This window comes from Melospiza melodia, chromosome 2, assembly GCF_035770615.1.
Source record: "Melospiza melodia melodia isolate bMelMel2 chromosome 2, bMelMel2.pri, whole genome shotgun sequence".
Taxonomy (NCBI): Eukaryota; Metazoa; Chordata; class Aves; order Passeriformes; family Passerellidae; genus Melospiza; species Melospiza melodia.
The window spans coordinates 88,088,970-88,111,910 of NC_086195.1; the positions used below are offsets into that span (position 1 = coordinate 88,088,970).

Sequence of the window (22,941 nt, forward strand, 5' to 3'; positions counted from 1 at the left end):
TTACCTGGGCCAGTTCACATCTTGTGTTGCAACTTTGTGGGAGGGAATGCTTGCTCTTGCTATTATAAATTAGGGAGAATAATTCCTTCATCTCTGTTTGGGGTGGAGCTGCCCCTGAACTGCCTTTGGTTTCTGAAATCCAGCCAAGGGCTATTACAGTCCTATGTGTGGCTAAGAAGCAGACAATCAGCTTAACTTGTCCATGCTAGTTTGGTTCTGGTACTCTCACTGTCCTGGCAGCCCTAGGAACAAAGATAATAGAGCAATGGGTAGAGAAATAGAAAGTGACATGGCTATTTTCAGACTATCAAGTGAAATCTGTTCTCCAGTCCAGCAGAAAACTCAGATTTGTTGGGTCACTGTTAAACCAAATAAGAACAGCTGCCTAGCAAGAAGCCAATCCACTGACAAATGATCGAGCTGACACATGGAGGGAGGATAGTGTTACTAAGAAAAGTTGCTTAGAGTAGAGGACGTCTGGTCACTTTTTGTAGTGCCAGGTGACAAAACAAAACCAAAAGAAAAGGATTGCAATAGGAGTTTTTAGGCACTTTTTAAACCATGTGTTTGCTTTGAGTCCAAAACTAGAAATTAGCTTAAGCTCCTGTTGTGTTTGCCAGCCCCGTTCTTCAAAAGTATCAGGGGATGGCCAAAAGGCTTCTCCAGTTTTCCTGTTTGTACATACAGATCTCCATTTTATGGCATGCACAAAGGTGAGAGGGAAGCTCTAGCCTAAGTAAACAGCCCCTGTAGGAACAACATTCAGGCATTCCTATGTAATTTCATCTGAAGAACTCAAAATATTTATAAACTGTCATTAACTTCCCAACATTTCCTGTAAAATACATTTAGGGACATGGCATAGAAGCTCTGGAGTAATTGTTTTTTTGGTTTTTTGGGTTTTTTTTTAATTTTACCAGCCCATTTCAGTTAAAAGTGAGATGGCTGGAAGCTAAACAAATGCTGAAGCTGGGACCTTAAAACTGGAACACATTTCTGGATTTAGCAGCTTAAATTTTCCAACAAATGCAGTTTTATAGCATGAAGCCTCCAAAGCTGAACATCTCAGACTTAAAGACATCAGGCTTAACTTATGCTTAAAGGTCCCTCAGCACCTGATAGTCCTCGCAGCTGCTGAGTTTTATTGCTAGAACCAGACAGTTCAAACTGGGGACATCAGCCAGTTTAATAAAAGCACAGCAAAACATCTCAACTGTGACCTATTTCAAGTATCATGTGTTATGGGCATGCTCATGCCTTATCACAAAGCCATGAAAGCCAAAGTTTGGGCAGAGTGCTGGGCTGGAAACAGCAGCTTGCTACACCTGGTTGTGGAGCGCTTGTCCATTACAAGGAGAAGCCCAACTCTCTGACGGTGGAATCCACACTTACACCAAGCACAGGCTCAGAAAATTCTAACAACACTGCTCAGACCAAAACCAAAGGAAAGTAATGGCACAAGAAAAAAGTCTCAACCTTCTCTTCCAAACAGAGTTTTTTCTTCAAAATTATTATGAGGCGCTAGGAGTAAATTTGAGCATCAGACTATGGTACAGACAGTCTTACTTTGCACAGATCCATCCATGTCTAAAAGTAAAGGGCCTCCTAGGAATCTTTCTATACTACAAATAAAGCAGATTGTTGGTTTCTGCTAGTTTCTGTAGCGGCCTGAACTGCAGAGCAGAGCTACCAGAGGGTGAGAAAATGGCTAGAGAGGATATGTCAATTGTCATGAACTCTTTCAAATAAATGGGAATGTGGTGGCTAGCATCATAAATGGGGCTAGACCTCTCAGACCAGAATTGAAAAAAGAGACACTGGGGACTTTCCATGCCAGGAATAAGTTTAGACCCCAAGTCAGACATGCCCTACTGCATTTGTTGGAAAATTTAAGGTGCTACATCCACAGCCATGTTCCAATTTTAAGATTTTGTCTTCAGCATTTGCTTAGTTGCAGCCAGGTCACTCTCAACTGAAATTTCTTGGCAACAGGATAAAAATACAAAATTATTCCAAATTTTCTAGACCAGAAGCACTGTTTGTAGTTCTATAAATCAAATGGACCTGGCTTTGCAGAGAAAAAAAAATTGAACTGACCGGGAAGAAGTAATATTTAAAGCATGATCCTTCAGGGCTTTCACAAAAGTGAAAGCTTTCTTGCTTGGCCAGTGCTCACTATCACTTAGGTTCACAGGCACAGTCAGTGGTGTAGGTTTCTACACCTGCCTTTTAGGTGGAGGGTAATGCCTGGGTTTCCCTACACCCTTCTTTGGAAGGAGTGCTGGCCTAGCACAGCTCCATCTCTTAGCCACAGCTGCTAACTCCACAATCTCCACAACCTCTTTTCTGGCCTGTTATATCTGGGCTAAATCAGCTCCCTGAGCCGGTTCCTGAGCAGCTCCCCTGCATGGTCAGCAGAAGGGGCAGGACAAGTACCCAGAGTCTCTGAGGCTCTGTAGTCACCAGCGTGTGGAGCCACGGATGATGCTGGGTTTGGCTGGGGCTGAAAGGTGTGTCCCAGCTGTTTGTTTGTACAGGTGACTGCTGGTGAGCACAAACTAACAGCCTCATCCCAAAACTCAGCACTTGGCTAGATGAATCCCATTTCCAGTTTTCTAAAGAAAACCAGCCTTGAAAATAGGTCTTTGAGGTGCATGTGCACCCATCATTTTCTTGAGACTGTCTACCTACACATCACAAATTCATCTGCTTCACCTCAGCCCTGGGAGTAAATAGGTGATAGATATAGAAGCTGATATAGTAAGCAAAGATATATTTAGCAAAAACTGAGAACAGATTTGATGTCTTGGAAACTAAACCCAGGGTATGTCCCTGCTTGTAGCCCTAGTGATTGAGGAAACATTTTGTTTTTTGAAGACTGCTTTCAGTTCTGAAAAACTTCCATTTCCATTGCCATCTGCCTCATTTTGATTCCACTGGTTCCAAGTCTGCACTGACAACATCTCTACCTGACGTTAGACTCTCCCAGTGACTGAAAATGTGCTCACACTTATGGTTCACACCCGACCAGCTACACAAATTCCATTAATGGCTTCTCAAGGAGCTGTTTCTCAGCAGCCTGGTGGCCAAATTATCTCCATATGTAGTCCAGACAATTAATTTTATACAAGACTGTAAATATGCTCCATGCTATGACATAGTTATTCATTTAGCTATGAATACCTCCTCCAAGTTCATTGCTTTGGCTTACTTTACCAGCCTTGGCAGGAAGACCACACACTGTCACATTGCACAAACAGGCTGAGAAGCTGCTTTGCCTGCATGTGTGACTGAGAAGATGCTCTCCCAGCAATTTTGGCTGGCTCTCTGCACTATAGTGACTCTCAAACCAGGTACATCTTGCCCAGCCCAGCCACTGGTTCAAAGGACTGGTAACTCTCCCTCTCTGTTCTGCACTGACCAGCAGCTGGGTCTGTCCTTCGCCATTTCTTTCTCCACATGGCCTTAACCTCTCCCAGTCTCCTTCCATTCACCTTCCTTCCTTTCTGCAACTCATGTCCTTTTGGTTTTCCTTCGCCTTAGCTTCTTTCTTCTTAAACTTATGAGACTTGGATCATAACAATGACTGCCAGCATTTTATTTCATCCATTTATTTGTTTCCCCTTTTCCCAGCATGTTTCCTTTTTCACAACAAAGACCAGAGACTGCAAAGCAGAAATTACTTCCTGGAGAAGGTTTTCCAACACTCAGGCAGGTGGGACCCCATTCTGCCACATACAATGCTGATAAGTAGGAGTATAAAACTCTTCAAAGAGTGGAGAACCATAGGAATGTAATAAAAACAGGTACCCAGAAGCCCATTGCTCCTTGATTTCCATCATCTTTCAAAGAGTATGTTTATATCTATGCTCCACAACATTGGATTTCTTTAGGACTGTGTCATATTAAAAGCAAGTTGATTATTTCTCCACACAAACCTAGGAACTAAGATGTGCCTTGTTCAAATGTATAGATAGATGTGTTTCGGAGTTTTCTATAAGCTAAAAGAGCATGAAGAAATAGATTTTTTTTTTAATTTAAATTCACTGATCAGGGCTGTATTTTTTTCTTGCCTTGGAAAAAATTCAAAATAAGTCATTAAATATCAGAATCCTTTCTCAAGTGAGAAATAAGTAAATAATTTTCAAATGTGGTTAGATATATCTTGACCTTAAAAGAAATCACTTATGAATTTTTTTTAATGCTACTGGTGTAAAAAACACAACAGTCCCCTAGAGAACCGGATCATCTTTTCAACAGATAGAGAACACCCCTAGTAAACACAGATGCTGTTTAACTATGGTTATCAGTGCCACTGAAGTTAGAGGCTGCTCTTGCAGCTGCTGAGTACAATTTATTATGTCTGCACCACTAAAGCCTCTAAGAACCTGAACATGCAGAATCAGAGATCATCCTCCCTACACCCTACCTTTCATTTTTCCAACTGGGTAAACCAAACCCTTAACAAACCCCGTAAAACCAGTGCCACTGTGAGCCCCACATGCAGCCACAGCAGGGGGGGCTCAGGGCTCTCCGTGGGCAGCTCACAGGTGCTTGTGAAGCAGCAGTGACGTACCTAAAGCACAGCAGCCTTTGGAGCTGGGGACAGCCATGGCTTTGGCAAAGGGATGGGCAAGCCTTGGCTGGCCAGGGCTCATGCTCCCCCCTTGCACCGTGGGTAGGAGGCACATTCCAGCAATTAGCACGGCAGCCCCAGGAACGCAGAGCGTGCAGGGCTGGCTGGCTGAGACCCGGCTCCAGCAGATCTGCCAGCTGGATCTCATCCCCTTGGCTGCCAGAAACAGCTTTGTATCATCAATCAGTTAACTAACACGCAGAAGGCAACTGTGGTGTTGGTATGCAATTGCCTCTTAAATTATGGAATTATGAGGCCTTCCTCAATCAAATTATGAGGATGCACAGTAAGAGTGAATAAGGGAGCCATCAGGGTCAGCTGTGTTCTGGGTTCCCTTTACCCTGCCAAAGGTAAAAGTCGTAACTTCTCCACAAAGCTGCAGTAACTGACTGAGTAAACACCAGCAGGCCATTGCACATGAGAGGAAAAAAAGCAATTAAAAAATAAATTTTAAAAAATAGTTAATACACATCACCTCCAAATTAACTTTATTCAGAGGGATTAGGCTCACATATTTCACTTTGCATCTGCAATAGCCTGAGAGTACCTGCACAGCTTCTGGAGTGGGTGGTAGAGAACTTCCTGAAGTTCTCATAATGACCTCAATGCATCTTAACATTGCTAATGGCCAATGGAGTCAAAATAGGGTTCAGGACAAACTAGGAAAATTTTAGGAGAGATATAGAAGCTTCAGAACCAGTGATGCAAAACTATTGCTTACTACAAACTGTCAGTTGCATGCTTCTTAAGAAATAGGAATATTTTCATCCTGTTTGGAAAGTGCTCAATACCTTGCAAACACTGCCAATCAAAGCACACAAAAGAAGAGCTGCTAAATAACAGCTGATGCCAATACAAATGGGAAGGAACTCTGGATGCCCAGATGCTGACATTGCACCCATGATTTGAGTGTCCCTAAAACACTGCCAAACCTCTTACCAAGGAGAAGGTGGGGGAGAAAAGACAGGGAAGAGAGAATAGATCTGCTTGACAATAAAGTCTAACAGTGCTTTATAAAATGCACGGTTCTCTGTTATTTAATTTGATATACATTAAAAAGTCCAGATTTCAGTCAGGTGAGGTACCAAACATTAAGTTAATTTAAACACTTACCAGTTTGCATTAATGGAGGTTTAGGTACCTCCCTTTTCTTTTAAAAGTGGAAATTTAGAGAAAATAACCACTCAGTCTTGAAGAGGAACATACAGAGGTGACAGCTTTCTTAGAAATTCTTTTTGAATGTTTTGAGAACAGTCAGCATTGATCAGACTTCACATTTCAAAGCTTCACAGAGGAAGCAGCTTTGGACCCAGATCTAAGGAAAGAAAGGTACGTTTGCAATGCATGTGGTAGTCCATTAGCATTATATTTTCAACACTTGAGTGAAGTCTGTGATTTCCTGCATGTTGACTGGTGAGCTACAGTATAAACTCACTCTCACACAGTATTTATAGCTGCTGGCATTCAAGACTCAGTTGCAATGTCTACTCAGCGTCTCTTCACATGAAGTCCTATAATGGGCTGCTTTAGCTTTGGGCAGAGTAAGACTTACCTTTCCTTCATCTTTAGGTCAGTGCTTCTTAATCACTTGCTGAGAGTTAACAAGCCTGCTGTCATTCTGTTAACATCCAAAGGAAAGAGCTCTAACTATAGATCTGACAAGAAAATGCTGTTCTATCCTCCACTGGAACTCCATTCTGCATCATTATGACCTTTAAAAAGCAGTAAAACTGCACATTTCACACACATTTCTCTTCTGGCTGACCTTGTCTATCAGCACTGGAGAAGCCCCTGCTACTGACAGACCACTGCTTCTAGACCAGTACTGCTACGCTCACTGTCCAGCAATGCTGCTGAGTATCCCTGAAAGGCTTTCAAATGCCCACACTTGAAAGGACTTTAACTCCTTACTGGTCAAAAAAGTAAAAAAAAAAAAAAAAATAGCGCTTTAGTCATGAGTGTGGGAGGGAGGATGGATTTATAACACTGTCTTATCCCTGCCCTTAGCACAGCCTCCATAGACCTGCTAGGGAAGAGCTGCTTGGGATGAAGAGATTTTTGTTTCTCTCTGCTCTGTCTTCCTCTTTACAAATATTCGTGCATTTTTTTCTGGCCTAAAAGTTTAAAAATCTAACCAGGTATTTCGCATCTGTTACATCACAGCGTATTGAGTTGAGAGCATCATCTCAGTTGATGCCTCCCAGCAAGATGTACCAAGCAAGACACTCAACGCAATGTCCATGACCACTGACAGAGAATTGGAAAGGGACTTGTGGAGATTTGAAACCTCCTCACAGAAGGGTGTCCAGCATCTGTTTCTGGCTGAAACAGCATTATTCCCAGCATAATTAAGACTCTGAAGACAACCCTTGGAAGGTCAGATCAAAAGGCTCGCTTACAACAGTGTCCAGTCAGTAACACTGGCCAGCAGCAGATGCAGAGGAGAAAACAGCATAAGGGACAGGCCACAGACTGAGTAATCCCTTCCCTGGTACACGCTCCAAACTTCCAGGACTGGCCATTTAGAGACTTCCTGAGCTAAAGGCCACATCCGGACCATTGTATTTAGTAGCCACTGATGGATGTATCTTTTATTAATTTGTATAATCTTTTTTGAATCCATTTATACTTTTGGCCTCCACCACATCCCATGGCAACGAGTTCCAAATTTTAATAATATAGTGTGTGAAGAAATACTTCCTCTTGTTTTAAACCTGCTGCCTGATCATTTCATTGGGTGCCTCCAGTTGTGACATAAGAAATACTGATTAATCACTTCCTATTCACCTTCTCCACAGCACTCAGTTTTACAAACCCCTATAACCTCACTCAACTATACCCACCCTCACTCATCCTTTCTGCTATTTAATCTCTGCTATGGACTCTGCCAGTTTCATTATTTCTATTATTAGAAATAATTATTTCTATTATTTTATTAATATTATTTCTGTTTCTTTACTATTACTTCTCCTGTGGGGTTTTTTCATCCACAGTTAATTTTAAGCTGAGGCTTGCAAGAAACCCTTTCAATTACTCTGAGATGCTTCTCATGGTGGTGACACCTCATCCACAGTTCATTATGAGTCCACATGTGCTAGACTCACTTTCCCCTTCTCCCTGTGCATTATTCCACATTTATCAATAATTGTATCTGCTGGTTTATCAGCTAGTCACAAAATATGTTGAAAACTCTTGCAGTGACCATCATCATAATTTTTTTAACTTAATATATGTGGACCAATTTAAACAACAGGACCTCGGCAGTTGGAGTCCAGCATATTCAATTAGTCACTACTATCCCTGTTTGCCTCGCATTCTCAGTTACCAGCAGGCTCTTGCCTTTCTGTACCAACCACACCAGGACCATGGAGATGCAGACAGTCAGCAGCTCAAGGAGCCTGTAGGAAAGAGTGCTATGCTGCTTATTTTATGTTGAAAATAAACTTCCAGGCAGATGTGCTTACACCAGAAGGGTTTGCCCACGGCAGAACAAGACGTGGAAACCTGAACTCAGAAAGCCCCCTTGTGAAAGCCTTGCCTTGCAGACCAACAGGGGTCAGTGAGAGGGTTACAGGACACTGAGGCTGGGTGAGAGAGGGCCAGCAGTGGAGCAGATGCATGACTCCAAGACAAGCCCCCTTCCTAGGGACTCCCTTGTCAGCTCCAGGCTATTTTCAATTTAGAAGCCCCCCCAAGCAGGAGAGCCACGAGCAGACAAAACTTTCCACTTCAAAGGGCTCCTGAAGTCTTCCAAGAATGGATGAAGGCTCCTGGGAATGAACTTTGGCTTCGGGCATCAGCTGGGCATTGAATAGAGAGATCTGTTTTAGGGGCTGGGAGAGGAGGGGGAAAACAACTTCCTTAAGCAGGGCTCAGCCATCACTGTGGGGAAGGGAAAGAAGGACACAGAGTCTTGCATAGTCCAGTTTCTCTGAGCAGGGTGAATTTTAAAACCCCAACCAAACAGGAACACTTCTGCTAGAAATTGGTGGCGGGGGGTGGGGAAAGGAGGAAGAAAGGGAGGAGCAGGAAGTGGTAACTTATTTGGACTCCTGAAATGAAACTCCAGTACTCACAGGGTTTCACAGCTCACCACTTGTTTTCACCTGGTCAAAAAAACTGAAGCAGCAATTCAGGCCAGGTTTTTGTGCTGTCTGTGGTTGCTCTTGGACACAACTTCAAAATCCAACAAAAAGAAAGCTCTTTTATTTGCAACATTAGCCCTTTCCCTAGAGAAAATCCGGTCTTCTTTGGTCTTTAAAGTAACCACTTAACAAGCTTTCTCATCCCAGAATCTCTCATCTCTCCCCCTTCTTTCCAATGCATATACACTTTTATAATGGGCTTTTCCACTAACTCTGCTGACTTTACCGAAGTTCATTGAGTATTTCAGAAACAATTTAGACATTCCTGCCAAACATAGTTCCCTAGAAACCCAGCAAGGCTCTTATAGAAGGTCTGGGCTGTTGCCTGTTCAGGTGGTGTCACTCTAGGATGCTGAGAAAGAAACATAACCATAGAATCATAGAATCATTTAGGTTGGAAAAGAGCTTTAAGATCATCCAGCCCAACCACTAACTCGGCACTGCCAAGTCCACCACTAAACCATGTCCCTAAGTGACTCATCTACACGGCTTTTTCAATACCTCCAGGGATGGTGACTCAACCACTTCCCTGGACAGCCTGTTCCAATGGTTGACAACCTTATGGTGAAGAAATTTTTCCTAATATCCAAACTAAATCTCCCCTGGGGCAACTTGAGGCCATTTCCTCTTTTCTCTTGTTACTTAGGAGAAGAGACCAACACTCAACTCATCTTTCTTGGAAAAGCCCCTTCTTATAAAGGATGGCATGAGCAACCAAAGATGAGCAGAGAGGAAGGATGTAAAATGTTGAGGTTCCAAATTATGAATGAGCTCTTTGTCTGATTCTTCCCTCCACAGCCCTATTATACCCATCAGAAGCTTCCTGCAATGCTCTTCCAGTTGTACTGCACGAAGCTCTCATCCCTTTTCCCATCAGCTCAATGATAAACATCCCCACAAGAAGTTTACTCGTAAAAAATATATGCAAAATTTCTGCATGCCCCAGGGTCCAACATCAAGTAGAAGAACATAAAGTAAGATGGGGCGCTGTCCCTGCCTCCTCATTTTAGCTATCATTTTGGCACATGCCAGAACATTACCCCAAGCAAAACATAATCAGGTAATGAACAGGGATTTGCATGCAATTCCAGCAGTGGGCATGACCACAGGCACTGATCACTGCAAGTTATTCCTTCCAAGGATCTTCACAAATCCCATCTTTGCACACCAGCTGCACAGTAAATGGCTGCAAGACCTTTTGTCATTTTTGTTTTAACTGGATTATCAACCGAGGTGACATAGTAGTTGACGTTTCTACTCAAAAACATGTTTATTACAATGATGTAGAACTGACTCAGAGCACAAAGATGCTTTGAGGTTTTCCTGCTTGATCAGCAGATTCAAATCCCTTGTTGCCAGATTGGCATAAATTGCTAGCCAGTCCCTTCCCAAGAGACAAGCTTTGACTATCTCTCCTGACAACAGTAACTAGTCATGTACCAATTAGATGTGCATCTTTTCCAAAAACAGCGTCACGAACACCCAAATAGAGTATCTTTGGATCTTACAACCCTCTCATTCCAGAAGTCAGGCTTTTGAAAATGTCAGGGAAGATATCCTCAGCTTCCCCTAACATGCAAAAGCCCTTCCAAAATGTACACTGAAGGAAAAAGGTTGAAGTTAAAATAAAGATGGAACTGCAAGGAACAAGCAGAAATTATTCTTTAGCTATCTTTAAATATTTCTATTTTTACATGCAATTAGTTCTTTCATGTTCTTTACGTCTACCTCTGCTCATTTTAAGATCAAACTGCCAGCAATTTTATTTTTGCCAGCGCTTCACTTAGAGGCTGCTCTCTGCCACCCCTTCCCTCCCCACCTGCAGGCAAGCAGGGATATGGGCCTCACAAGACAACTGTGGCGTGGGTGTTATTGGCTGTCTGTTTTGGCAGCCTCTCATCCTTTCTTCCAGCTCTATTTTGAAACACAATCTAAATTAAAAAAAAATAAAATTGAAAAAAAAATTTAGACATTCCTGTTCTCCCTACTCACTCGCATCAGCAGCGCTCCCATCACCACAGCCTGAAGCATGGCTGCAAAAGGAGCAGCACCAGGAAGGCTGGCAAATGTTCAGCCAGGAAAAAACTTACTCTGAGAAAAGGTACAGACTTGTGGAGGGGCAGAGGCAAAAAGCAGGGGGAAGAGGACCAAGAGGATTTGGGCCCGCTCTCTTCCACATTTAATAGCATTAGGTTCTAACATGTAATTTGGACTAAAAGACTAATTCGTTCCTGTGGTTTGATGGATGTTAACATCCCCTTTTTTATTACTCTTTAATAATGTATTACATAACATTCTGATACACTAATTACCATCTCATGTCATAGCAATTTTATTAAGAGCTTATACTTACAAATACCCATTCTGAAACGATTTCAGGACTTTTTGCCATTTTCTCTGAACTATGCTTGTTGAAGCACTGGCACCGCTCCGTGCACCTTCCAGTAACAACACACCTCTACACAAAGCTGTCTCCTGAGCTCTGGAAGTCAGGCATGGATTCTTCTTGTTTAGTCTCAAAGACTTGTAAACAAGTTACTTTTAGCACACTAGGTTGTGATTAAACACTGGTAACTCAGCCCTATTAGGTTCCTGTACCTGCTACAGTTCCAAATGCAGAAGCAATGCGAAGAGAGAAAAATTCCTTTATACCAAGTAATGGAAAATTTGTTAACTATTCTGCAGTTAGTGTTTGCTCATTAATATGTTATCATCTCACCAGGCAAGACTTGGTACCATGAGGTATTTTTCTGTATAAAACTGCTAATGCCATCAGGATTGTCCAAATGGGATCATCATCATTAAAAAGATTACACAGTGAGGAAAGTGATTACGACAACATCTCAGTAGAAGGACTACTAATCACAAGTAGAATCCTGGTACAAATCTCATTCTCTGTATACAAGAAAGGACACAAAATCTTTTTAACATAATTTATACACATTTATGGCTTTATACAACAAACTGTCAGGGATTGTTCTCATGTGTCTGTAGAAGTACATCAGGCACTTTTTCTGAAAATATCCACGTATGAATTTTAATTTTGCAATGTGACTAAGTCAGAGCAGTGAAGCGTTGAAGAGCTGTCACACCACTCGCAAATAGAACTAGCAGTATGTACATGCCAATCTCTCAGATATTGCTGGTTTGTGGAACACCTTCAAAAAAGAGGCCAGTTTTCATGTTGAATAATTTGCTTTTTGCTTGCATAAACCATGCTGCATCTTATATTATGATTACCAAAATAATAATAATAATAATAATAATGAGAATACCTTATTTAAAATCAGTCATAAATTAAGAATCCTAGCAATTTCATAATGAAAATAGGAATTTCAAATCAGTAAAAAAATAAAAAAGTACTAACATACATCCAGTGGTTTAACAAGTGCAAATTTTATACTGTTTTATAATTGGTCCAATTTTAACTTCTCAGGGATGCTCTGTTGACCTAAGCCAATAATAAGCAATATGATTTTTGCTTATAAGTGTAGGCAAACTGTCAGTTTATCAAAGCAGAGCTTTCCAATTAATGCATCTACTACCTAAACATATATCATATAGCTATATTATGGAAACAATACATCTTTATATTTAAAATATTTCAACAGCTCTATAATACAATAAACTTTTAATAACAGTACAAACCAGAGAAAAGTCAAAAACAAGGCTGCATAGGTAAGATCATCTGCACAATTCACAAACCAATCATTTACAACAATTCTGACAAACTAAGTTACTCCAGAAACTTGATACTTTTACTGAAAAAGGATTTATAACTAGAGGTCACATAATGTTTGTTTTCAAGGCAGACAACATGCTCCTTCACCAACTTCACAGTATTCCAGAATTACAATTGCAAAACATTAGAATGGCACCACAAAAAAACCACCCAAAAACAGAACCAAAAACCCCAAACAAATGAACAAAACCCCCCCTCAAAATTAAAATAAAACCCAAACCCCAAAAAAAGCCAAACAGACCATGCAGCCCAAATCTCTGATTACGTACAACCGTTTCCTCACAATAATTAAAAGGGCTTTCTATAGACTGTTGTATTTAAGGGTAAGGCTATATTTATGTTATTCATAGATATAAAAGGAAAGGAATAAAATAGCTGTTTACAAGAAGTTATACAGTAGCAGTAAATAATAAACAGGAGGTATATTGTTAAATGTAGCAAGTTCAGCTGCATCCCCATGGAGCATAGCATTGATTACTGCTTTCTTTACATGCAGAGGTGGATTTTATGACAACTCTGGCCTATGTGTATCAGTGCCTATTTTGGAGCAAACATTTTTGCACATGCATCAGACAGAATGATCTTCATAAACCCCTGTATGAGCCCTCCACTTGCTCCATTCTCAGGAATTACTACCATGTTTCAGAGACTAGGCATTTGATGGGGAAGATGCTACTGGAGATATCTGCCTGTAAAAGCAGGTGGCTTCATTCAGGCTTTGGCACTAAGAACATTTGATTTTGCTCAAAACAAGTTCAAAGACCAACTTCACACTGGGGAAGATCCTGTATCACATCAGGCTCTGGAACTGCCTGACAACTGTAATAGCGTATCTAAAAAAGTAGGACCGGCTGTAATTAGTAGTGATTTAAGCCCAACAGGGAGCTAAATGCTAGCACATCAATAAATACATTGCAGAGCCTTAGGAAAGTCGTAACAGGATCATTAAATATATGGCTTGTTACTAAACTTCATTTACTTGGCACGTCCTGTCTCCTTCTCCACCATACACCATCACTACAGGAAAGATGAGTTTCAATGAGGACATTTTCTGGTTGTGAGCTGTTTACACAAAAGAAAAATCGGTGTAAAAATATTTGTTTCTCCCCTTATTCATAACAGGCAGCCCTAGCAAAAAAAACCCCAAAGTGTTAATTCTGTCAGGGCATTAAAAAAAAAGCTCCAAGGATTTCTGTAACACAAATGTTGTGTAGCAACCAGTGAAAAGACAGGGGAGGCCTCTTATTCACACATCCATGAAAACTGCATCATGCAATTACAAAAAATCAGAAATCAATTCTTCTAAGACCTAATCCTGAAAAAGCTCAAATAGCTGTCAGTGTGCTTATTCCAGCAAGACCAGGTTTTTCCACAGAAATAAGATCTCTGTTATTAATGCTCTCCCCTATCCTAAACCTCATGCATTTGTATAACTTTGCCACTTACTTTATCTTTCTTTTTGAAAAAAAGTAATGTTTTGTCCTGCAATAAGGTCAAAGTTTTAGCCTCCCACTCAAAAGTAGCATTTTTGCCTCTTCAAATCTACTGCTTTAAAAGAGAAACACTGAGGAACCCTACAATAGTACTAATTAAGACAAATGACAATTTTGTCCTTAATTTTACTACCATTACACATTTTCCACAAAAGGCCCTGCTCTTGAGTGCACAAACATTATGAGACCTCCATGAAATAAATATAAATGTGAAGCTTTGTACAAGCATCTTAACAATGAATACTTAACACTTCGTGGTAGTTAAAATGGTAATAGAAGCAGATGACATTTCTAAAAATGCATATATAAAACTGATTAAATATTTCTAAACATAAAGTTGTCTATATTTATACATCACACAACAAAAAAAGGGACAGAAATGTTTTGTATTCAAGATCCTTAATAAGCTTTTCTGTTATTAGCACTCCCAAGTGCTAGGGAAATTTATAAAAACATGTACTTAATCCAGTTAAAATACTGTACAAAATGAAGAGGTTATGAATGCTGCCAGATCTCAGATTTATTTTTTTTAAAGTTGCCTATGTAACAAAAGTAGATTTTAATTATAAGAAAAATAACTTGCAAAGTATTCCAAAAATTATCTTAAGCCCAACAATAAAGTGATTAATCTGACAACGAAATCCAGATATATTCTTGCATAAATTTACACAGATACAGGTAAATTATCAAATGGCATTTAACCTACTGGTTGCTTTGAGTAGTCAGTGAGTTTAGTAGGATCATATTCAACAGGCTATTCTATTCCCATATGAAATGTGTGGCAATTTTGAGTAAAATAAAGCAGTTCGTACTGCTGCAAGGCAAGTCCACAGTTATCTCAATTCATCAAAACACAGGTAACATCAACGAAGGTTAAACTTACTTAGGGCATGAGATCATCACAGTATTCTTACAAAAGTTTATAAACTTTTCTTAGACCGAAACAGATAGTCTTAAAAAACAATTCTTCTTCTACAGATCATACTGTACAAAACCGAAAGCACAACATGATGCAAGTAAGAGTCTTTGCTGTGATTATATGGTGTAGTGAATTTGGCACTTCAGAGTAACGAAATTTCCAATGGCACAGTTCTTATCTACAGCAGCACATAACCTGCAAACCTTGGGCAAACATCCTGTACAGGAAAATACTCTCTCTGCTGCCAACTCTGACGAAAGGAAGGCAAAAGGAAAAAAAGACCAAAAAACCAAAAAAAGTTAGTGCATGTGCACAGCTTTGTCAAGAAAATTAAAAAGAAAGGTGAAGGACATCTTTGTACTGCTTTTCTCAGTTCCTGCTGTCAGACAAGTCTGGAGAATTTAACCATAGCCTAGGAAGAAAGAAAAAAAAAACAAAAAAGAACAAATTAACATTCACAACAGATGAATAAATCTATTAAAATATGCTCAAGCTAGCTTTAAGATATTTAAATGGGGGGGAAAAAATATTCATTACTGGCTAGTAACCAGCAAGTTTTTTGTTTAGAACATCGATGACAAAACATTAGCGCTCCACATGAAGTAAGAGAAGTTGGTACTTGACAGTCCTAATGCACCAGTGCAAACCTGACTCTCAAACTAACAAAGGACTGGAAAGTGACTGACTGTTACCAAGGGAGTTCACATGCCAACACAGAAGAACTCCCAGATTTTAAGCATCTTGACATTTCTTTCTTTTCCCTTTAGCTGTTTTGCAGATTTATTATGAAAAGCACAGCTTACCTCCTACTACATCCTAGCCTGACACCCAACTGTGTGTGGTTGTCTTTACGCTGTGCTGAAAACTTTGGTTAGGCAATACACTGTCAAAGTTAAAATCTAACGTTTCTCCATCCATAAGGTCATTACGGATAATCGACTCCATGTCACAGTCCAACCGTTCAATTAACATGTCATCTAAGTCACTGGGAAGCTTCTCCTGGTGGAGGGAAACAATTCCCACCCTCCCGTAGCCATTGCAACTGTTAACAGGGGCATACGGATTCATGGCATTCATCTGCATCGGGTGACTCATAGGCACTTGTAGCGAAGTCTTCACTGTCGACAGGCGGTTTAGCCCCGACGTGTGCGACATGGTGTTCACTGTGTGTGACAAGGCACGGCCATTGACTGCTGGCTGGTTATGTCCCTGGTGAGGGCGGGCGTTGGGGTTCATCATTTTGTTGTGGGGCGGCTGGCTGCCATAGTTGGGCACCACCGAGTTGGCGACCATCAGCACGCTCTGGCCCAGCGCCCTGCCGCCAGCCTGGGAAACACCAGTGTCCACCGATGCCAGGATATCGTTGTGCGGCGGAGAGTCGGAGGTCAGCAACTCCTTCAGAAGTCCCGCAGGACAGTTGTATTGGCTCATCGATCCGTAGCTTGGCTTACTGTCTTGGAGAGTCTGCATAGGAATCTGGGACAAGGAGCTCATGCTAGCTTGAGCGTAAGTGAATTTCCTGTAGTCAGGATTTGGTGAACCTATACTTGTGGTCGAGGATGCGAATGAGTAACCTGGTGTTTGCTGCATCAGGGTGGCAGATGAAGACTGGGTTGACACAGTCATTGATGTATTAGGTGATAAGAGATTGAGATTATCCAAAAGATTTTCCATGTTCTCAGAATTACTCATTTCTGAAAGGCTTGGTAGAGTAGAAGTCATTTTGGTGGTTGATGATGGGTATACCATGGAGTGCACATCCCCATCTCCAAGGTCATCTTGCTCTGGCAAAATAGGAGAAAGTCTTCCACTAATTGTGCTCGCATTAGAGCTCGTTCTAGGTCGAAATGTACTCCAGTTATCAAAGTCGTCGTTACTGTGAGAGCTGGGACTTGCAGGCCACTTTGAGAACTGTGATCCGGGGCTGTCACCATTTCCCTCTTGACCAGACTGAAGGGATGCTTTTTTCTTGGCAGCTCTGCCTCTGCTTTTGGCAAACTTGCTGTTGTTATCCATGGATGCTGCTCGCCTCCTAGGAGATTTGCCACTCTTCCCTCCTTCAGGATTGAGCATCCACCAGGAACTCTTCCCTGTTCCTTCATTCTGCACTCTGATGAACTTGCTGTGCAGAGACAGGTTGTGACGGATTGAATTCTGAAAAACAGAATAGCATGTAAGAAATGGAGAAGACATGCATCTTTTATGGCATACTAACACCTGCTTTTGTAAGCATACTCTCATTTTGTTAGAAAACACAGGGGTAATCATTAAATAAGAAAACATGCCAGCCTGGAAACCTCTTTTATCTCCTCATCGCTCTGAACTGGCTGAAACAAGCTTGCAAAGAGTCACCATGTCAATTTGTCTGTCATCTGCCTCCATCACATCTGACATTATAAAAAGTTCAATAAAACTGCAGGAACCGTTCTGAAATAAAAATTCCACATAAAGGAGAAAAAATAAGCCAGAAGATCAAGAAGATGACTGAAGTGAGTCATCTAATGAGTGAACTTTACTGTATTTATGGATTTTTTTAATTATTATTTTATGCAAAGTTCAGAAATGTTAGATTCTGTTCTATGGTCCTTGTAATGGATTTTCATCCTGCACATCCCGAAACCCTACAGACATGCAACACACAAACTGTCACTATTGCCACTGAGCATTAGTGAGGTTTATATTGCTTGTTATATGAGAAAATACATATAGAAAACTAGTGGAGGATTAAGTTATAATTTTATAAGTAAACATCATAAACTGCCTAAGAAATCATAGAAGATAAAGGCATGTAAGAACATAGACAAGCTTGCAATGAAACCCTTAGTCTTAAAATCATTGTTCTCTTTCAAAATCAACATTTTAATATGGAAAATTGACTCTTCAAATACCTGAGGGCACCAGATATCTTGCGCCAAGAATGGCTGGAAGTACTGGATCTTTTTTTGACCTCCTCAGCCATGAGTAATGTTTCATGTTTTGTTCTTAAATACAGACAAATAAAATTTAAAAAAATCCAAAATGGAAGGCCACAGGCTGACCTGTTAATAAGAGACTAATCTTTGCACTTCCAAGTTTTTGCTCCTATAATTTTCTGCTGAGCACATGTAAAAAACATTGTATCAACAGAAAAGTTTTCCTGCATCTTGACACAATTGCTAACAAAAGGCCACAAGTTCAAAGAGCGCTGAAACAGGCAGCCATAGATGTTAATAGAAGGGTAAAACAGTACCATGGTCTATGCTAGGACTCCAATTCATGTAGAACAAGGAGAAGGGAACCACAAAACAACACATGAAATAAATGTTTAAAACCAGAATAGTCCTCAATGGCAGAGAAATCAGTAATTCACTATCTGCCTTCCATTCAGAGTAATTTTCAGCAACTTGTCTAAAGATCTTAAGTAGGCATTCCAGGCATGAACAGTCATCTCATGGCTTAAACCAGAGACAACAGGCTCAAATTCCCTGCAAGAGCCACGATATGCTTTGGACCACGGAAAGCAGAACAGACAAAGCAGGACTGGCCCTCTGCTGAGCTCAACAGAGGTGGTTACTCTGGGATCACAGAGGAGACTTTCAGTGGATGAGGACAGCAAGGAGGTGTTACAGTCCTGCAACACCTTACAGGTGCTACTGACTTGAGACTATGCCCCCAGAAGCACAGCTTCACCCCAAAGAGGGGCACAAGACGCTCCTTAACATCAGAAGATGGCAGAGCATGGCCTCAAGGCACTGACTGTTCAACCAGCACAGCACTGAGTCAAACCATGCACCTGAACTGAGAAACCTTTCCAACCTCTCCTCTGAAGAACCATCTTTACAAGTTATCCCAGTTAAACAGACACCATCAAACATTCCCCATCCCTGGCAGTGTTCAAGGCCAGGCTGGATGGAGCTTGGAGCCACCTGGTCTAGTGGAAGGTAACCCTGCCCATGGCAGGGGGGTTGGAATTAGATGGTCTTTAAGGTCTCCTTCAACCCAAAGCATTCTATGACAACTCTGATTTGAGTGTTTCCTTACTCAATTTCAAAAGGAAGCCATTCTAGAAACTAAAAGTAAGATCACATTTCTTCACTTCAAGTAATCTTACAACCAAAATACCATCTCTCATCTAGCAACAGGGTGCTAGGGAAGGCCTTGGAGTTTTATTTGCACCAGGTGCAGCTAAGCCATAGGGAGGGAAAGCCTGGAAGTCCATCTTTGGACTTGCCGCACCCCAGGGGCTGCCCGGGAAGCCTTGTGAGGCCGGCCTGGCGCAGCCCCTTGTTTTCACTCAAGGGCCACAGACGAATCTGTGCCTGACACAGGTCCAGCTCTACAAATGTCGCAAGAAAGTTGCTCTGTTGATTAAAAAACCTCCTGCGCCAGTTCATTTTTTTACTGTATTTTGTAAACATACCCGGTTGGCTCAGGATCACTGTTTACTATCAAAATAGTCATACCAAACACACAAAACATCGGGCAGGGAAAACACCGTGATGAGGCTCAGCTCCCTCCTCTCTGCTACACAAGTGTTAAATATTTAAGAAATCGCTGCTATTCCTTAGTCATCAAAAACGTTATGATCTGGTATTATTGTACCGAGGACATTTGAGGTCGCTCTTTGAGTAACAGAGCTGTCTCCTAACTCTGCCAGCAATGAAAAAAAAATTTTTCCTAACAGGAAAAGGTTTGCGGCCCAGAGCTTGTTACATAAATTCCTGTTTTTCACGCAGCCAGCAGGACATTAAAGAAGCTATGATTTACTAACTTGGAAAAAGTGTTGAAGAGGTAAATCTTGTGAAAATATGCACTGCTGTTAATGATGTTGTGTCTACAAACCCTTGCCAGATGCAAACATGACCTGATAAAAAAGTATAGTTTCAGCAGTGGATCTTGGCAGCTGGAGGAATGGCGCAGCTGTTGGTGGCTGGGGCGTGTGGCGGCACCACCAGTGCCAGCATGCTGGGGAAATGCCTTCAGCCATGGGCTTCACCTGGACTTTGAAGCAAAGCCTCCCAAAACCTGGCCTGAATGACTGCAAAAGCAAGAGTCTGCATTTTGAAGCAGGTCTTTGCACAGCAGCAGTTCACACCAGATCGCACTGGGTGTAACTGCTCTGGAATTTTATCAAAATCTGGGTCAGGATGGCAGCAGGGCTGCTGCCACCTGTGGAGAGCTTCCTGGGATTGAGCTTTTGCCTCTAAGATAAACTTACTTCAGCATTCAGACCAGGAACTGTGGACATGCTTACTGCTACTTGCTGATTTAAGACTCAAAATACACAAGACCAGTATCAGCTACATGCCATGTGAAGAGCACATCCCAGCTAATAAAACTCATGAAGCTAAGATAATTATTCCCTTGAATCTACATATTTATATAATTCAGCTGTACTTCTGACATTTCCAACAGCGCTACCGATATCCAATACTGCATTTAAACCCAAGATATAAATAGCAAAACACGCAACTCAAGCTAAACTTGACTAATTGCTGAGAAAAATTATATCCCTATCCCAACTGAAGCTGAAAACTCAGTTGCTCAGTTAAACTTGACAACATTGTGCTTACTGAAGTGAGACCATACAGTGACACTTGACCATCTTTCTTCCACCCCAGACACTGGAACACTAAAGGCAGAGGGAAGCAGAGCTCCTCTTTAACCCAACTGCAAACCTCTCCAAGCAGGACCTAGCTGTGAATTTGTGCTTATCTGGGGTGCTGCAAGACCCCAAATTTGTAAAAGCACCTACAAGTGCTCATGGTCTCTCCCGCCCTCATACTTTCATCCATGGGCACAGGCAGCTCTCATCCCACCAGAGTGCCAGAAGAGCGACCAAAAGGGAGAGTGGGGAATGGATGTGAGAGTCAATACACTTTACATAAACAAGTGCATTTGCTATCAAGGTGCATATGCTGACAGCATTGCGGTAAGACCTACCATGGCATCTCAGGGAGATCAAACAAGTGACAAAAGAAAGAAGGAGTTGGCCTCTGGAAGAAGATGCAGTCATAACAAACTGGGAGGCCACAGGAGCAGCACTGCTTCTATCACACATAGATCTAGGATTTCCATTAAAATTAACAGTCTAATGACTGCCCACTAAGTTTTCATTCAGACAACATCCCAGGAGTCCACTGCTTTCTACACCTCTTCCAAGGGGATGGCCTGCACCAGTTGCCAGCTTGTTCTACCATCACCTGTGGTAGCACATCCTATTAATGACAGCTTACAGCAGCTTTCTGAGCCAGCACCATCTCCTTGTGGTGACAACATCAAAGCAAAAGTTTTGCAGCAGAGAAGTGGAGATTCCATCCCCCAGGATTTCCATATGCTTTTACAGAAGACTTTCAACCTGTCTCTCTAGGTCTTTGTATAGGAGCTCTACAGCAGTTCCAGATGTTCACATCACCCTCCTCCTGGAGCCTCAGTGGCAAGCACCACTCTAAGACGAAGTCATTAACACTCCTAGGAAAGTGTGCAGAGGCCAGGAAGTTCTCCAGCACTCTTGCTCACAGCTCCTCCAGCACAGACAGCCGGACAGCAGCAGCAGGGGCTGACCATGGCAAGTGGCACCATGTGGCACCTCTCCAAGGCTAAATTAGATCATGCCTGGCAAAACAGGCAGGTCTGCCTGCAATAGCTGCACTGCCTGTGCCCATTTTGCTGTGGTTTCCAACTGTGCTGCCAGGTTTATGGCACTTGGATGAAGAGCCCAAGGAGGAAAGAAAACATTGGTAACTCCAGACCTACCAGAATTTCCTTTGGTACAACAGTCTGGTGTAAGGCTATCCTGTTTGTCTTACCTAGTAACTATGAGATACAAAAAGGTCAGATGTTGATGCTGCACATGGAGCTTGGACAGTCATAAGCACTTGGTCTACAGACAGCACACATTTTCTGACACAACAATGTTCACCAACACAGCCACACTGTAGTGCCAGAGGCCTCAAACGCTAATGAAACAGCTAATTTTGCCACCCAGTTGTGGTATTTTTTTATTACAGCTCAGAAACCTTCCCTGTTGTCCAATAAGAGTATGGACAGAAAGCATGCCACTCAGCCTCAGGTCAAAGAGTCATATTTAGAAGATGCTGGAAACTTGCCACCTGCAGCTGCATGAAGGTGGAAAGGCAGGATTTCCTCCCAAACAGGTCATGCTTTTTTGGGTCCTTTGTTCTTGGGGAGGTGCTTTTGTTTGACTTCATTTTTCCTCCTGCACTGTTAAGCAGTTAAGAAGTATCAGCTGGGAAAAGTGAGGAAATACTTCTCTCTTCCTAGAGGGACCTTGCACTGTTTCTCTGTGCTTTCCATTACATGTGGTCACATAGTGAGAGTCCTTCCCAGACCACTACCTATGAAACACCACCTCCAAACATGGAGACACTTCCATAAACTGTTCCATGTGGTAAGATTTCAGCAATGCATCCCTTTTTCCATGTGTGAATGTACAAGAACAGGAGGGAGTGTGTGTTACTGCTATATGGTTGTTATCCATGTGTCCTGAACACAAAGGGGCTTCCTGTGGCCACATGTGAGTGGCATTAATTTAAGTCCTGTACTTTTTGCATTCAAGTTCACAGATTTATACTATCCTGTGATTCCTTCTCATAGCTGTCAAAGACTAAAGAGCTTTGAACGCTGAAAGTGGTGGCATCCTGCTGCCACCGGGGACTGGAGGGGATTTCTCAACCACTGGAGTGGATCATGGTAACATGTAGGAACAGAAAATGCATACCCAGCTTCAGACATTGATGTTTAAGACTCGGCTGTCCACGCCTACATGTCAGAGCAAGCAACTCTGTTGACAAGTATTTGAGTATTTCCCAATACACCCTATATCCTCTTCCTCATCCTAGGTAGACTCCTTGAAAGCACTTTACCATAATGGCAGCTTGGACATTTCTAATGAGATGATAACACTGCCTACTCTCCCTACACAGGCATTTAGGAAGAATGAAAGTAAAAACCACAAGCAAGGTTCACAGTATGCCAAGTGTGCACGCAGGGCAAGCACATACTTG

General features: G+C 41.8%; 1 protein-coding gene across 1 annotated transcript in view; it reads right to left on the reverse strand.

Moving 5' to 3' along the window:
* Positions 1-11,097: 11,097 nt before the first annotated feature.
* Positions 11,098-22,941, reverse strand: part of FOXO1 (forkhead box O1) — a 61,198-nt gene continuing 49,354 nt past the window's right edge. The window contains exons 2-3 of the mRNA XM_063149225.1: positions 15,739-17,089; positions 11,098-15,347 (exon numbers count right to left, since the gene is read on the reverse strand). Of these exons, the coding sequence (XP_063005295.1) occupies positions 15,752-17,089 (1,338 nt within the window). The 3' untranslated portion in view covers positions 11,098-15,347; positions 15,739-15,751. The remainder of the gene's footprint in view (positions 15,348-15,738; positions 17,090-22,941) is intronic.